This window comes from Chenopodium quinoa, unplaced genomic scaffold (assembly GCF_001683475.1).
Source record: "Chenopodium quinoa cultivar QQ74 unplaced genomic scaffold, ASM168347v1, whole genome shotgun sequence".
Taxonomy (NCBI): domain Eukaryota; kingdom Viridiplantae; phylum Streptophyta; class Magnoliopsida; order Caryophyllales; family Amaranthaceae; genus Chenopodium; species Chenopodium quinoa.
Genome location: NW_018743448.1, coordinates 2,752,767 through 2,769,211, shown reverse-complemented (window position 1 = coordinate 2,769,211; position 16,445 = coordinate 2,752,767). Strand labels below are relative to the sequence as shown.

Here is a 16,445-nt window from a genome sequence, read left to right as displayed (position 1 = left end):
TCATTATGTTTTAAAACAACTATATTATTGGCAAGTTTAATAATTAAAGTAAATTACTATGCTCTAAAGTTTATCCTTAATGTTCTAAAGTATACCTCTATGTTCTACAATTTACCTCTATGTTCTAAAGTTTACCTCTATGTTCTAATATTTTCTGCATATATAATTTGTGTATGTTACAGATATAATATGATCTTTGGTCCATTTACTGGAGTTGATCATCATAAGAAATGTGTTACTTTTGCGGCTTCTTTTGTAGCTCATGAGGATATATCATCTTTTGAATGAGTTTTCAAAACTTTTCTTAAAGCAATGGGAAATAACGAGCCTGTGTGTTTGATTACCGATCAAGACCCTGCAATGAAAGTTGTTATTCGTAATTTTTTTCAAACTACAGAACATAGGTTTTGTATGTGGCATATTATGAATAAGTAGGTCGGGAAATTTCCCAAGACACTGATTTTTTGAGATTAAGCCGGCAGAATTTCAAGAAAAGTGGAACAAAGTTATTTCTGAATTCCATTTGAACGATCATGAATGGTTGGCGCATATGTACAATATACGTGATATGTGGATTCCAGCGTATTTCAGAGATTTATTTTTGGGTGGCATCATGAGGACCACATCTAGATCAGAAAGTGAAAATAATTTTTTTACTATGTTCACAAATCCCCATCTCACTTTTATTGAGTTTTACATGAGGTAATATGTAATTGTCTAACTATGTTCTACAGTTACTCTTTATGTTTTAAAGTTACTCTCTATGTTCTAAAGTTTTCCTTTTATGCTCTAAAGTTTTCTTTTTATGTTTTATAGTTTTACTATTTATTTTATAATTCTCTTTTATGTTCTCTTTTTATGTTCTAAATTTTGTCTTATATGTTGAAAAGTTTTTTCTTTATGTTTTAATAGTATTTAGATCATAATAAGCATGTCATGTATATTACTTTTATATATTCTAATGTAATTCACTCAATGTTTTAAAGTTATCTTCTATGTTCTAAAGTTAATTTCTATTTTCTATAGGTTTGAATGTGCATTGGATGATCAAAGCCACACACAAAATAAAATGGCTAATGATTCTAAGAATAAGCGTCCGGAGTTAAAGACTCTAATTCCTTTAGAGAAACATGCTTCTGAGTTGTTTACAACAACAATTTTCTATGAATTTCAATATGAGCTTGAAATTGGATGTTTTAATTGTGGTGTTGAGGAGATAAAGAAGGACAATGAGCTTTACATTTTCAAATTGAGGGAAGGATCTAGGAGGAGGACTTTTGATGTTGTTTTTAATCCAACTACCTTAGAAACCAAGTGTTTTTGTAAAATGTTTGAACGTGAAGGCATTCCTTGTAGGCATATGATTTGGGTATGGAAGGCAAGGATGTTAGAAAAAATTCCCAAGGCCTAAGTTCTAAACAGATGGACTACAATTACTTGTAAGAAGCCAATTCTTTATGTAGAAGGTAATATGTTGGAGAAATGTATCAATGCAATAGATAAGAAGATGTTATTGAATGATTTGTGGTCCAAAATTCATTCTTGTGTGAGTTTAGTGCAAAACAATGAAGATGATCTTAGTGATCTTGTCAACAAACTTCATGCTTTGAGGATGAATTTAGAACATAAGAAAACCACTAATGCAAGCAACACTCTTTCTACCAAAGCAAAAGATATTGAAATGCTTATTGGAGCTACTCTACCTTCTAAAGTTTTAATCAAACCTCCTAACATTTCGAAGAACAAAGGCACGGGGGTTCATGTTCCAAATCAGGTCAACGTTCCAATTGATGTCCATGTTCCAAATGAGGTTCATGTTCCAAATGATATCCATATTCCAACTAATGTAAAACATGTATTTTATGTTTTAAACTTACATTGTCTAGTTCTAGTCCCGAATTCCATTGTTTTACAGAATCTCCTTCATATGTTTCCATATATGCTTCAATAGGAACACTCCACAATCATGTTTGTTCTTATTTCTCTTCCATGACATACTTAAGTTTCTTGTTTTGAAGGAGGATACAAAGTCACTCTTTATATTTGAGTCAACTGAGTGAACTAAATCACCAAATGCATTCAACTGAAAAATTGGATAAACTTTAGAATATATAGCATAAAATTTCAAACATTTAGGGTAAACTTTAGAACGTAAAGAAAAACTGTAGAACATAAAGAGAAAACTTTAGAATATATAAGGCAAAAGTTAAAACATAAAAGTATAATTTAAAAAATGTAAACTTTGATATCTTACCATTAATCTATGGTAATTTCCATATTTATTTTGAAAAGGAATATTTGGTGGAAGAAATATGTTGTCATTCAAATCAAGTGTTCCTTCCACAAAGTTGACACACAGCAAATAGTAGTGATCTGGTAAAACGACCGGGAAGAAAACCTAATAGATAAACAGAATTAGAACATAGATAAGAAAAATTAGAACATAAGCATGCATTTTAGAACATAAGCATATAGTTTAGAACACAAGCATATAATATTTATAACATGTATTTTAGAAAATAAGCTTGTAGCTAAGAACATGTAGTTTAGAACATAAATAAGTAGTTTAAAAGATAAGTAAGTACTTTAGAACATAAGCATGCAATTTAGAACATAAGCAGATACTTTAAAACATAAATAAAAATAATTAGAACATAAACAAAACCAATAATTAGAACATATAATAAGAAAAAAGTACAACATAATAAGATATAATTAGAACCAAGTTACCGATTGAATGCTTGTTACTTCGGCCGTTGTCATTTCTAGTTCCGTGTCTTTTCTTCTCCTCTTTTTTTCCTCTTTCAATAAAAAAATATCACATAGATAACAAAAACCATAACCAAATCAAACCAAAATTTATTATTACCAGGTTCTAAATTAAAGTTTAACTAAACCATAACCAACATTTGTTTTAAAGTTTAACCTAACTTTTCTAAATATTTCTAACCTAAAGGTCTAATGTTTACAAAATGATTACCCTTTCTTGTTCACTTTTTTTTCTTCTTTTTTCTTCTCTTCATTCTTGTTTTCTTCATCTTCTTTCTTTACCTCTTGCTTCTCCTCTTTTTCCTCTTCTTTCTTCTTTTTCCTTCTCCTCTTGCTTCTCTTTTTCCTCTTCTTTCTTCTCCTCTTTTTCCTCTTCTTGCTTCTCCTTTAATTCCTCTTCGTTCTTCTTCTCTTCATCCAATGTAGGTGGATGATCTGGATTCAGAAAAGAACAATTAAGAGCACTTGTTGTCACTTCTTCGTAAGTGATTTCTGCTTCATTATCTTTTTGATTTTCTGGGACAACTGTAATTGAAGGGACATAAGAAGTAACTTTTAGATCATAACAAAAAATATTTAGAAAATAAGTAACTATTAGACCATAAAATGTAATTATTAAAACATAAGAAGTAACAATCAAAGCATAAGTAGAAACAATTATGACATAACCTAGAAATAGTTAGAATATAAAAAGTAACTTTAGAACATAACCAGAAAAAATTTAGAACATCAAAAATAACTTTAGAATATAACCAGAAAAAATTTAGAACATAAGAAGTAACTTTAGAACATAACTAATTTAGAACATAATCATATTATTTAGAATATATGCACATAATTTAGAACATAATCATATAATTTAGAGCATATGCACATAATTTAGAACATAAGCATCGATTTAAGCGCATCTTTTAGAACATAAGAAAGTAGTTTAAAACATAAGCATCTAATTTAGAAAAAATTTAGAACATCATAAATAACTTTAGAACATAACCAGAAAAAAATTTATAATATAAGAAGTAACTTTGAACAAATCTTTTAGTTCATAAGAAATGAGTTTGAAAATAATGTAAAATTACCAATTGCTAGTGAGGGGGTCAACAAGTAGAAGCTTGGAGAAGTTATATCAAAAGGTTGCTTCTTTTTTGGAGGAATTGGTGTTATCGGTGTCTCCTCATTCCTTTTCTCTTTCTTCTCCACATTTTGATCATCTTTCTTCTCCTTTTTTCCCTCCTCATTTCTCTCTTTTTTGTCCTTCTTTTTTTCTTCTTCTTTTGATCCCAAATCTTCAAAGCAATTAGAACATAAAAATTAAGTATTATAGCATAGCAAGAAATAATTAGAAAATAAAAAGTAACTTTAGAACATAAGAAATATAAACAATTATTACACAACCTAGAAATAGTTAGAACATAAGTAACTATTAGACTATAAGTAGAAACAATTAGGAGACATCCTAGAATTAGTTAGAATATAAGAAATTAAGAAGTAAATTTAGAATATAACCAGAAAAAATTTAGAACATGAGAAGTAACATTATACCATATCTAGTAAATATTAGTACATAAAAAATGAATTTGAAAATAATGTGAAATTACCAACTACTAGTGAGGGGACCAACAAGTTTTTGTCTATATTCTCCTCATTTTGCACACTGTTTTGATCATTTTTTTTCTCCTTGTTTTTCTGCTCATTTCTCTCTTCTTTGTTCTTATCTTTTTCCTCTTCCTTTGATCTCAAATCTTCATAACAATTAGATCATAAAAATTAAGTATTATAGCATAACAAAAAATAATTAGAAAATAAGAAGTTACTTTACAACATAACTAATTTAGAACATAATCATATAATTTAAAACATAAGTATCTGATTTAGAACATAAGCATCTGATTTAAGTGTATCTTTTAGAACATAAGAAAGTAGTTTAAAATATAAGCATCTGATTTAGAACATTAATATAATTTGGAAATTAAGCATGTAGTTTGAACATGTGAAATTTATTATACTTTAGAACATAAGCTGAAAATACTTTAGAACACAACCAGAAAATACTTTAGAACATAATTATAATACCTTTGTTGTGTACTTGCACCATATGTTGTCTATGAGATATTGCATTTTTCCCGTTGTTTCTTCCTCAACAAAAAGATTTTTCACTTGTTCTAACATGCCATACATGTCTTTAACATTCGAGACAAGTGTTTTTGCCAAATCTCCAAATTTGCTCAAAAAGCTTATAACATAATTTAGAACACAAAAATAATTTAGAACATAAAGGAAAACTTATAACATAAATGGCATAACATGGATAATTTAAAACGTAAAGGATTAAATGGAGCATAAAATATAATTTAGAAAATAAAGTAAATGATTATTTAGAACATAGATGATAATTTAGAACATAATAAGAAGGGAATATAAATAAGTAAATAAATAAATAAACCATTTAAACATTATACCATCATGTCATTTCGAGAAGTTGTAGAACAAGAACCCATTAATGGTTGTTCTATTCTTCCCTCCTTGCCTTTGTTTTTTGTTTGCTTTTCTTTGTGTGCCTTTCAAAACATAAAATAAAAATCTTAGAACATATGCATAAAAACTTAAAATAAAAAGAGCGTAAAGTATAAAATATCTAAAATATTAAGAAGTTAAGCATATTTAGTTATAATTAAAAAGGTATAGTTATCATTGATGATTTTTTCATTCTCTTCTCCTTGTCCTTTTGTTTTGGTTGTTTCTTTTTTCCTATTGATGCCTTCTAGTATATAAATTACAAAATTTAGAAAACAACCACATAAATTTTAAAGATTAGAATATAAAAGTTAGAATAAAGTGTCTACAATTTTTAAAAGATAAACATATGTAGTAATAATTTAAAAGGTATAGTTACCATTGATGACTCTTCCTTTCTCTTCTCCTTGTCCTCTTGTCTTGATTGTTTCTTGTTTTCTTCCTACACATTAAAATATATAAATTACAATATTTAGAATATAAAGGATAAACTTTAGAGCATAAAAAGTAAACTTTAGAATATATAGGGTAAAATTTAGAACATACAGGGTAAACTTTAGAACATAGGCAAAAGTAAGTTGAATTATTAGAACATAAAGATAAACTTTAGAACGTACAGGGTAAACTTTAGAACATAGGCAAAAGTAAGTTGAATATAAAGTTTAGAATATATAGGGGTAATTATTAAAACAGTTTATAACATAAAGTATATAGTTTAGAACATAAAGGGTAAAATTTAGAACGTGGACAAATATAGATAGAATATAAAGTGTAGTGTTTAAACATAAGCATATACAAATATCATACCACATTTGATTCCATTATTTCCAAGATTTTTCCATATCCAAATCCATGATCCTTTTCAAATTTATATCTCACTTGAATCCTTTCCTTTGTCCACACCGATATTAGTGGATTTTTTCTTGGTTTTTCTAACCCTCCTCTTTGTAGACGATCAAAATAGAATACCTATTTAGTACATGTTAAGAATTAATTAGAATATTTTTCACACATTTTCAACAAAACAAGAATAACATATATACATAATGGTAAGAAATTAAAACTTACCATTAGAAAAGGTAAATGACCTGTAAAGTAAGAATTTCCCTTCTTCCATACATTAACAGAATCTTGTAAGTGCTCAATCACAAATGTGCACCAATCCAATTCAGCAATTTTCTTTACATCCATACAACTATACAAGAATTTAATGTATAGTTGTGTGTTGTTTGTTGATCGAATGCAACAATTGACAACACATACCACAAAGTTCCCAAGGAATTCATCAGAAACTGTTTTTTTCTTCTTCAATTTTTGAATTTTGTCGATCAATCTTTTGTTGGTTGGACTTCCCTTTTAGAGGTAAAAAAAAAAACAAAAAAAAAAAACATATAAATTATAACATATATGGGGATAATAGTCAATATCTATAACATAGGAGATTATAATTTAGAACATAATAAGCATTATATTTATAATCTAGAATGTAATAGATCTATTTTAGAACATAATTATTGTACTTTAGAATATAAGCAGAAAACACTTTAGAACATAGGAGATTATAATTTAAAACATAAAAAGTATAATAGATATAGTTTAAACAAGATCAAAAATGAATTTAAACATACAATTTATAACATAACCATCTTATACCAATATATTATTATATAAATAGCTAATTTAGAACATTACAAGTCAAATAACTACATATAAGATCTGCATTTTAGAACATAATATTCATACATTAGAACATAAAATTTAAAACATAACCACATTATATCATCATATTTTTTTGAGGCCAAACTTGCTTCTCCAGTCTTTTAGAAACTTGCTTATTTCAGATTTGATTCATCATTTGGTTGCTCAATCCTTTTGCCTCCTAATGGCAACCCATAAGCCAAATGATCATCAATTGCATCCAAAAAGATTTTTTGTTTTCTCTTAGGCAGCATCAAACAACATCTCTCCTTGTCAAAATTCATAACCAAGTTTTCTGTCAACCTAGAATTATGATGAAAAATGTAAGATTTAGAACACAATACACCTAGAATTAGAACATAATAGTCAATCTTTAGAACATAGAAGAATAAAAAATTTAACATAATATTTAAACTTTAGAACATAATTTTAGAACATTAGAGAATAAAAAAAGTTCTATTTTAGAACATAATAATCATACATTAAAACATAACCAAAAATTAATTTAGAACATTAGTGTATAGAGATTCAAACATGAGAGATCATAATTTAGAACATAACAATGATAATACGTATGATTGTAGAATATGAAAGATCTACTACTTACATAGAATTAGTATGGATTGGTAAAACCAATTCCAAAAAACCTCCAAAACCAACGTTCCGAATAGCTTGCTTATGTTTCTCCGAAAAATCTATCAACACATCCTCCATGAATTGGGTAGGAGGTACTCTTTGATAAGGTCGCCTCTTAACTAGATTTTCTTACTCATTAGCTTCTAGTACTTGGATATCCTCATCATCTTCTTCTTTTTCAATATTTTTTTTTCTTCTTCTTTACATTTTCAGTTTCCATGAATATGTACATCATGCAACAAGATTAGTTCATAATGAGCCACATTTAAACAAATTAGGAATGCAACTCAAAAAATAAAGACTTACTATTAACTGAGTTTGTTTGTTTTTTTTTTTTTTTTTTTTTTTTTTTTTTTTTTTTTTTTGATTTTTTGTTCCTCCTCACTATCATCTTCCATCTCCTCCTCTTTTTCATCTTTCTTTTTTCATCTTAACATCACCCTTATTATCATCCTCACCATCATCTTCACTATCATTATTCTCATCATCATTCTCACCATTATTATCCTCTTTTTCTTTTTGATCTTTTTCTTCTTCTTGATCCTTTTCTCCTTCTTCCTTTTTTTGCAATTTTCGAGGTGGTTGAAGCCTTGTTGGAAGTTTGCTATGTCTTTTAGCAACACTTTTACTTGCAGTATGCTTCTCAAATTCCGATTTGTCGATTACTTCCGCTTCAACGTTATCAACTTTCCTTTAAAAACAATCATAAATAATTAGAATATAACTAATATTAAATAGAGTGCAAAGGGATAAGATGAACATAAACTATAATGGATACACATTAGAATATCTAGTATAAACTTTTGAACATATAGGGTAAACTTTAGAACATAAGGGAAAACTTTAGAACATAAAGGGCAAATTTTAGAACATAGGAGTTGTTCAGTAAAATACAGAATATTAAATTTGGAAAAAAAAAAAAACCTATTCAAACCTCAACACCAAAACCTTAACCAATTTCAAACATAATCAAATAAAACCACAAAAAGGAAAACTTCATACTCATGTATGCTTTGATCAAAACTTACATATAGTGCAAATATAAAGGGTTAAGATGAAATTTAAATATAATGGACAAACATTAGACTACAAAATAAGCTTTCAAACATATATGATAATCTTTAGAACATAATAAAAATCTTTAGAACATAAGGGAAAATTTTAGAACATAATGGAAAACTTTAGAGCAAACTTTAAAACATAAAAGGTAAACTTTATAACATTAGTTTAGTTACCTTTTTCTTAAATAAGTAATTTCTTCTTGTATATTAGTAACTCCTTCTGATTTTTCTTCATTTTGGCCTTGCATTTTGCTGCAATTTTAAGAAATCAAAAACATTAGTAACATTTCAACATTAGTAATATATTTTTGAACATAGGAATAATTTAGAATATGCTAAAAAAGAGTTTAAAACATGCTTAAAAAGAATTTAGAACATGCTAAGCTTTGTCAGTTGCTTGCATATCTTAAAAGTGATAGATCATAACATTGACATTCTATAAACATATCGACAAGAACAACGTGGAAAGATCAGCACTATGTTCTAAAGTTTTTTCAACCTATGTTCTAATTTTTTTCCTATGTTCTAAATTTTTTCTACCTATGTTCTAAAGTTTTTTTTCCTATGTTCTAAATACTCTTTTACCTATGTTCTAAATTTTTTTTCCTATGTTCTAAATTTAGTCTACTTATATTCTAAAGTTTTTTACCATCTCCAACCTCCTCCAACCACCGTCCACTACAACAACCACAACTCATAGCCACCCAACATCGCAAGCAGCCGCGCACCACCAATCACCATTCAGCAGCACCCCACGCTACTCCTAACCACCGCATCACCATTACTCACCCTCGACCTCTACCATCACTCACCAAAAAAGATGCCAAAAAAAACAAAACAAATCGATTAAAATGGACTGAAATTATCTAATAATCAAGAGTAGCGGTGAAATTACCTCATATTGGAAATTCAAACACTAAAATCGCTAAAATTCGAACATTAAAATTGCTGAAATACCTGCCCTAAAATCGTTGGAGTTTGAACCCTAAATTTGCAAAAATAGAACTCAAAAAATCAAACTCCATGCGAAATTCATTAAAACCAAATCAAAAAAATCGAACTCATGCAAAATTCATGAAAATCAAAACGGAAAAAACGCAAATATCAAATCACAGAAATCGCTGAAAATTCGTGAAAAAACAAACAAATGGTCGAATATAATCATACCTGAATTGTGATACCTAGAGTTTTTTCGCCAAAATTTGCTCTTAATTTGTGAAATTTAACTTATTCTATGATCAATGTTGTTGATTTTAACCGAGAAAATGAAGGAAAATTGTTGAAAGTTCTTCGAAGTGCAGCTTTTGGCGGTTTTGAGGAGAGAGAAACTCACAAACGTTTAGATTGAGGAGAGAGAAAGTGAAAGCTGTTTGAGTTTGAGGGTTTGTGATTTGTTTTAATTGTGGCCGTTCATATCAATCTAATCCTACAATTAAGATTAATTCTTATATAATTAGGGTTCTTATATCGGATCCCTCCTCTCTCTCTCTCTCTCTCTCTCTCTATGTATATATATATATATGTATATATATATATATATATGTATATATATATGTATATATATATATGTATATATATGTATATGTATATATATATATATGTATATATATATATATGTATATATATATATATGTATATATATATATATGTATATATATATATATGTATATATATATATATATATATATATATATATATATATATATATATATATTGTTAAGAAAGAGCCAAAATGAAGTTCACATAACTTGTAGCTCATGACATGCATTTATTATGGACAATACTTTGTCTAAAGGTACAATCATGTACAGTATTTTGATGGCAATGTTTGCCTATAAATATGTTCACAATCTTGTGAACTATGTAGGTAAGAAGAAGAAAATAGCAACTGATTCTTTATCTGTTCTTTTGCTCTCTTCTATTCATACAAACATACATTACCATCCCATAATTAGAAAGTCATATTTTAACATGTTATCAACACCAATTCCTAGTCAGGGGGAGAAAAGAATTATATTATTTATGGTTTATTATTGTTAATTAAATTTAATTATCACGTGTTTCATTAACAAACTATAAATATGGAAGAATTAAACATATGTGTTGTACATATGGTTTATTATTATAAACTAATCATCACATGATTTTTTGTAGTTAAAATGGGAGATCTTATGAAAAGACAATTCAGTATCCTAGATTTATCTGGAAAGAAATTTTTGGAATGGAAAGTCGATGCCATGATGAATTTAAAAGCTCAAGGGTTGGAGCACACTGTTAAAGATAATAAAAGTCCCTCTGGTCAAACAACTGATACTACCACTTCTGCCATGACGGTTGAAAAACCTGTTACTGAACAAGAAAAGGCAAAAGCCTTAGTGTTACTAAGGCATCATTTACATGAAGGCCTTAAAACTGAGTACATGATGGTTGAAGATCCCAAAGAATTATGGGATTGCCTTAATGAAAGATTTGGACACCACAAAAGGGTGCTCCTTCCTAAGGAATTATTTGACTGGACAAATTTACGGTTCCAGGATTTCAAATCCGTAATTGATTACAATTCTACCATGCATGAGATAGTATCTATATTGAGATACTGTGATCATCCAGTCACCGATGAACAGATGATTGAAAAAACACTCACTACCTTTCATGCAAGCAACATACTGTTGCAAGAACAATATCGTGAAAGAGGTTTTAAAAAGTTTAATGAATTAATGAGTGTATTGCTTGTTGCGGAACAAAATAGTGATCTTTTGTTGAAAAATCATAATCTTAGACCAACTGGGTCTGTGGCCACTCATCATGAGGCAAATGCAACAAGTTCTTATCCACCCGAGGCAAATGCTACACGAAGAGGTGGACGTGGAAATTACAATGGTCGTGGAAATTATCATGGACAAGGCCGAGGAAAGAAACAGTAATTTCAATAATTTTGAAAAACAGAAGGGACAGTCATCTGGAAGCCACAAACAAACTCCTACAAAAGGAAAAAACACATGTTATAGATGTGGCATGAAAGGGCATTGGGGACGTACTTGTCGTACGGCCAAACATTTGGTAGACCTTTTCTAGGCTTCTGTAAAAGGCAAAGAGAAAAATGCAGAAGCAAATTATGTTAATGAAGACAATGCTCCATGTCCTACCCTTGATGTGTCCGATTTCTTTACAATGCTGAAATTGAGAATGATTTCATCTTTGGAGAAAATAACAATGCTTAAATAACCCATCTACTAATGTAATATGTACTACGTTTTAATGTATTTTCTGTTATGTACTATATTTTAAATGACTAGTCATGTACTCTTAATTTTTATCATCAATAAAAGTTTGTATGATATTATTCTAAACTAATCTCATATTTATTTTATGAAGATATGGATATGCTTGAAGTTGGTTCCGAATATCAGTGCCTTTTGGACAGTGGAACAACACACACTATCTTAAAGGATAGGAAATATTTTTCACAACTAAAGTTGTTTCAGGCAAATGTAAACATTATTTCCGGGTCAGCAAAATTAATTGAAGGATATGGAAAGGCTTGTATAATGCTTCCAAATGGAACAAAATTGAAAATCAATAATGCTTTATATTCGAGTAAATCTCGAAGAAATCTCATAAGCTTTAAAGATGTACGCCAAAATGGCTATCATTTAGAAACAATGACAACAGGTCAAAAGGAGTATTTATGCCTCACGGCAGGAAAATCTGGCAAGAAACACATTTATGAGAAATTGCCAGCATATTCTTCGGGACTATATCGTATAAACATACGACCTGTGGAAATCAATATGGTATCTAACCAGAAGTTAGGTGACAAACATTTTATTATTTTATGGCATGATCGGTTGGGACATCCAGCAACTGGGATGATGCAAAGAATAATAGCGAATTCAATTGGACATTCAATAAGAAATGTCAAAATTCCTCGATCGAATGAGTTGACATGCTCTGCATGTTCACTTGGCAAATTAATAATAAGACCATCCATGAACAAAATTGCTATTGAATCTCCAAAATTCTTGGAAAGAATTCAGGGAGATATTTGCGGGCCAATTAATCCGGCATGTGGACCATTTCGATATTTCATGGTTTTAATTGATGCTTCTACACGATGGTCACATGTTAGTCTGCTTTCAAGCAGAAATGTTGCCTTTGCAAAATTACTTGCCCAAATTATCAAATTAAGAGCACAATTCCTAGATCATACAATAAAGAAATAAGACTCGACAATGCTGGGGAATTTACATCCCAAACATTTAATGTTATTGTATGTCAATCGGAATTGATGTTGAACACCCAGTAGCTCATGTTCACACACAAAATGGTCTAGCTGAATCACTAATTAAGAGATTGCAATTGATTGCAAGACCATTATTAATGAGGTCAAAATTGCCATCATCTGCTTGGGGACATGCTATAATACATGCAGCAGCACTAATTAGATTGAGACCTACAGCTTATCATAAATTCTCACCACTACAACTTGTTTGTGGCCGAGAATCAAGTATCTCACATCTAAAAATCTTTGGTTGTGTTGTATATGTTCCCATTGCTCCACCCCAACGAACAAAAATGGGTCCACAAAGAAGGCTGAGAATTTATGTTGGGTTTGAATCCCCCTCTATAATTAAATATCTTGAACCATTGACTGGTGACTTATTTACGGCTAGATTTGCCGACTGTCACTTTAATGAAGTAGTATTCCCAGCCTTAGGGGGAGAGAAAGTGGACCCACACAAGAAAGAAATAGAACTTATTTGGAATGCAACACAATTGTTGATGTTAGACCCACGAACAAATATGTGTGAACAAGAAGTCAAGAAAATTGTTCATTTACAAAGTATTGCAAATCAATTGCCTGATGCATTTGTAGACACAAAGAAGGTGACAAAATCATATATACCAGCAGAAAATGCCCCTGCACGTATTGAAATCCCAACTGATAATAAGGCCATTGAGAATGAATCCCAAGCACACAGAAAGCGTGGGAGACCACTTGGTTCAAAAGATTCTAAACCAAGGAAGTTGAAAAGATTGGATGGAATAGAAAATGAGACTAATGATGTTTCCCCATCAGAAGGTCAAGAAAGACCAAATGTGAATGAAAGTAAAGAAAATGATGATAATCCAAAAGGGGACGAACAAGAAGACAACCCTACGGGAAATGAACAAGATGTTCAAAACATCGATAACAATGAAATTTCAATGAATTACGTCTCTACCAAGACTTATTGGAATAGGAAAGATGTTATCGTGGATGAAATATTTACAAATTCCATCGCAATCGACATTGTGTCCGATGAAAAAGATGTTGAACCAAGAACAGTGGAAGAATGCCGACACAGGAGTGATTGGCCAAAGTGGGAGGAGGCAATGCTGGCTAAGTTGAAGTCACTTGAAAAATGAGAAGTTTTCGGAAAAATAACCTTTACACCAGCGGGTGTAAAACCCGTTGGATACAAATGGGTATTTGTGAGAAAACGTAATGAGAAAAATGAGATAGTTAGATACAAGGCAAGACTTGTAGCCCAAGGATTTTCTCAAATTCCAGGGATCGATTATGAAGAAACATATTCTCCAGTAGTTGATGCAACTACATTAAGATTTCTGGTAAGTTTGACAGTCACAAAAGGACTGCAAATGCGATTAATGGATGTAGTGACTGCGTATTTGTATGGGTCACTCGATACAGACATTTACATGAAAGTCCCTAAAAGACTAAAACTACCAGATAACCGCAAACCTAGACAATTACTTTTCATAAAACTAAAAAGGGCACTTTATGGATTGAAGCAATCTGGAAGGATGTGGTATAACCATCTCTGTGAATACCTTATGAGAGAAGGGTTCAAGAACTACCAAATTAGTCCTTGTGTTTTTATAAAGCGATCACAATCAGGATTCGCTACTATTGCAGTTTATGTTGATGATTTGAATATCATCGGAACCCCAAATGAACTTGAGAAACCTGCAAAATACTTGATGAAAGAATTTGAGATGAAAGACCTTGGAAAAAACTAAATTTTGCCTTAGATTGCAAATTGAGCATTTGAGTCATGGTATTTTTGTCCATCAATCAAACTATACAGAAAGAGTTTTGAAAAGATTTTTCATGGACAAAGAAACCCCAATCAACTTCCCAATGGTTGTTCGTTCTTTGAATATGAAAAATGATCCATTCAGTTCCCGAGAAGAAAATGAAGAAATTCTGGGTCCAGAAGTACCAGACTTAAGTGCAATTGGAGCCTTAATGTACTTAGCTAACAACACTAGACCCGACATAGCTTTCTCTGTGAACTTGTTAGCCAGGTATAGCAATGCACCGACATACAAACATTGGAAAGGAGTCCGACACTTACTCCGGTACCTACGAGGGCCACAAGACCTTGGTTTATATTATGAATCGAAACAAGATGTTGCTGTCATTGGGTATGCAGACGCTGGATACTTATCGGATCCTCAAATTGCCAAGTCACAAAATGGATATTTGTTCACTTATGGCGGCACAACAATATCATGGAAATCAACAAAACAGACATTGACCGCGACATCCTCAAATCATGCAGAGTTGATAACCCTTTATGAAGCAGGACGAGAATGTGTATGGCTGAGGTCGATGATTAGTAATATCCAAAAGAAGTGTGGAATGAAAGCAATAACAGAAAATCCAACCACCATCTTTGAAGACAATACAACATGCATCGCTGAAGTAATTGAAGGATATATCAAGGGAGATAGAGCAAAACATATATCCCCAAAACTATTCTTCACACATGATCTACAAAAGGATGAGGAAATAGATATCCAACAAATTCAGTCTTGTGACAACCTTGCCGATCTGTTCACCAAATCACTGCCTTCTAAGAAATTTGAGCAATTAGTTCACAAAATTGGAATGCGTCATCTTCGTGAACTATGTTGAAATCAGGGGGAGTATTATATGCACTGCACTCTTTTTCCCTTCGATCAGGTTTTTATCCCACTGGATTTTTCCTGACAAGGTTTTTAACAAGGCAGTATATCAAAGCATATAATATTTTTCTTTAAGGCAACCCATACCCCATTTCATGCGAACTTCAAGGGGGAGTGTTGAGAAAGAGCCAAAATGAAGTTCACATAACTTGTAGCTCATGACATGCATTTATTATGGACAATACTTTGTCTAGAGGTACAATCATGTATAGTATTTTGATGGCAATGTTTGCCTATAAATATGTTCACAATCTTGTGAACTATGTAGGTAAGAAGAAGAAAATAGCAACCGATTCTTTATCTGTTCTTTTGCTCTCTTCTATTCATACAAACATACATTACCATCCCATAATTAGAAAGTCATCTTTTAACATATATATACACTACTACATTTTTGATCTATTGCAACCCCTAAATCCGTTGCATTAGGCATCAAAATCCGTGGCATTAGGCCTAATGCAACGGCCATGTACCGTGGCATCTGCTGGCGTTGCAGTAGATCTAATGCAACGGCTTATGACACCTAATGCCACGGCATCACTGATCCGTGGCAATAGACCAATACCTGTTGCGACGGCAACATTATTGCCGTGGCATTAGCTATAATACCTAATGCCACGGTTTCCTATACCTAATGCCAAGGCGCATATACCTTATTTCCATGGTTCCCTATATGCAATGCCACATAGTGAATATACCTAAAGCCAATAATAATAATAAGAGTAATACAATTATATAATACAATTAAAATCAGAATTTTCAAAAAAAAAATTAGAATTTTATCAATATAAA

At 30.8% G+C, this 16,445-nt stretch overlaps 2 protein-coding genes across 2 annotated transcripts; both read left to right on the top strand.

Moving 5' to 3' along the window:
• Nucleotides 1-1,069: 1,069 nt before the first annotated feature.
• Nucleotides 1,070-1,951, top strand: LOC110739204. The gene is made up of 2 exons (XM_021919659.1): nt 1,070-1,343; nt 1,464-1,951. Exons 1-2 carry the CDS (start codon nt 1,070-1,072, stop codon nt 1,949-1,951), a joined length of 762 nt encoding a protein of 253 aa, XP_021775351.1.
• An 8,886-nt stretch (nt 1,952-10,837) lies between these two features.
• Nucleotides 10,838-11,602, top strand: LOC110739202. Its single transcript, XM_021919658.1, has one exon. It carries the CDS (start codon nt 10,838-10,840, stop codon nt 11,600-11,602), a length of 765 nt encoding a protein of 254 aa, XP_021775350.1.
• Nucleotides 11,603-16,445: the final 4,843 nt, after the last annotated feature.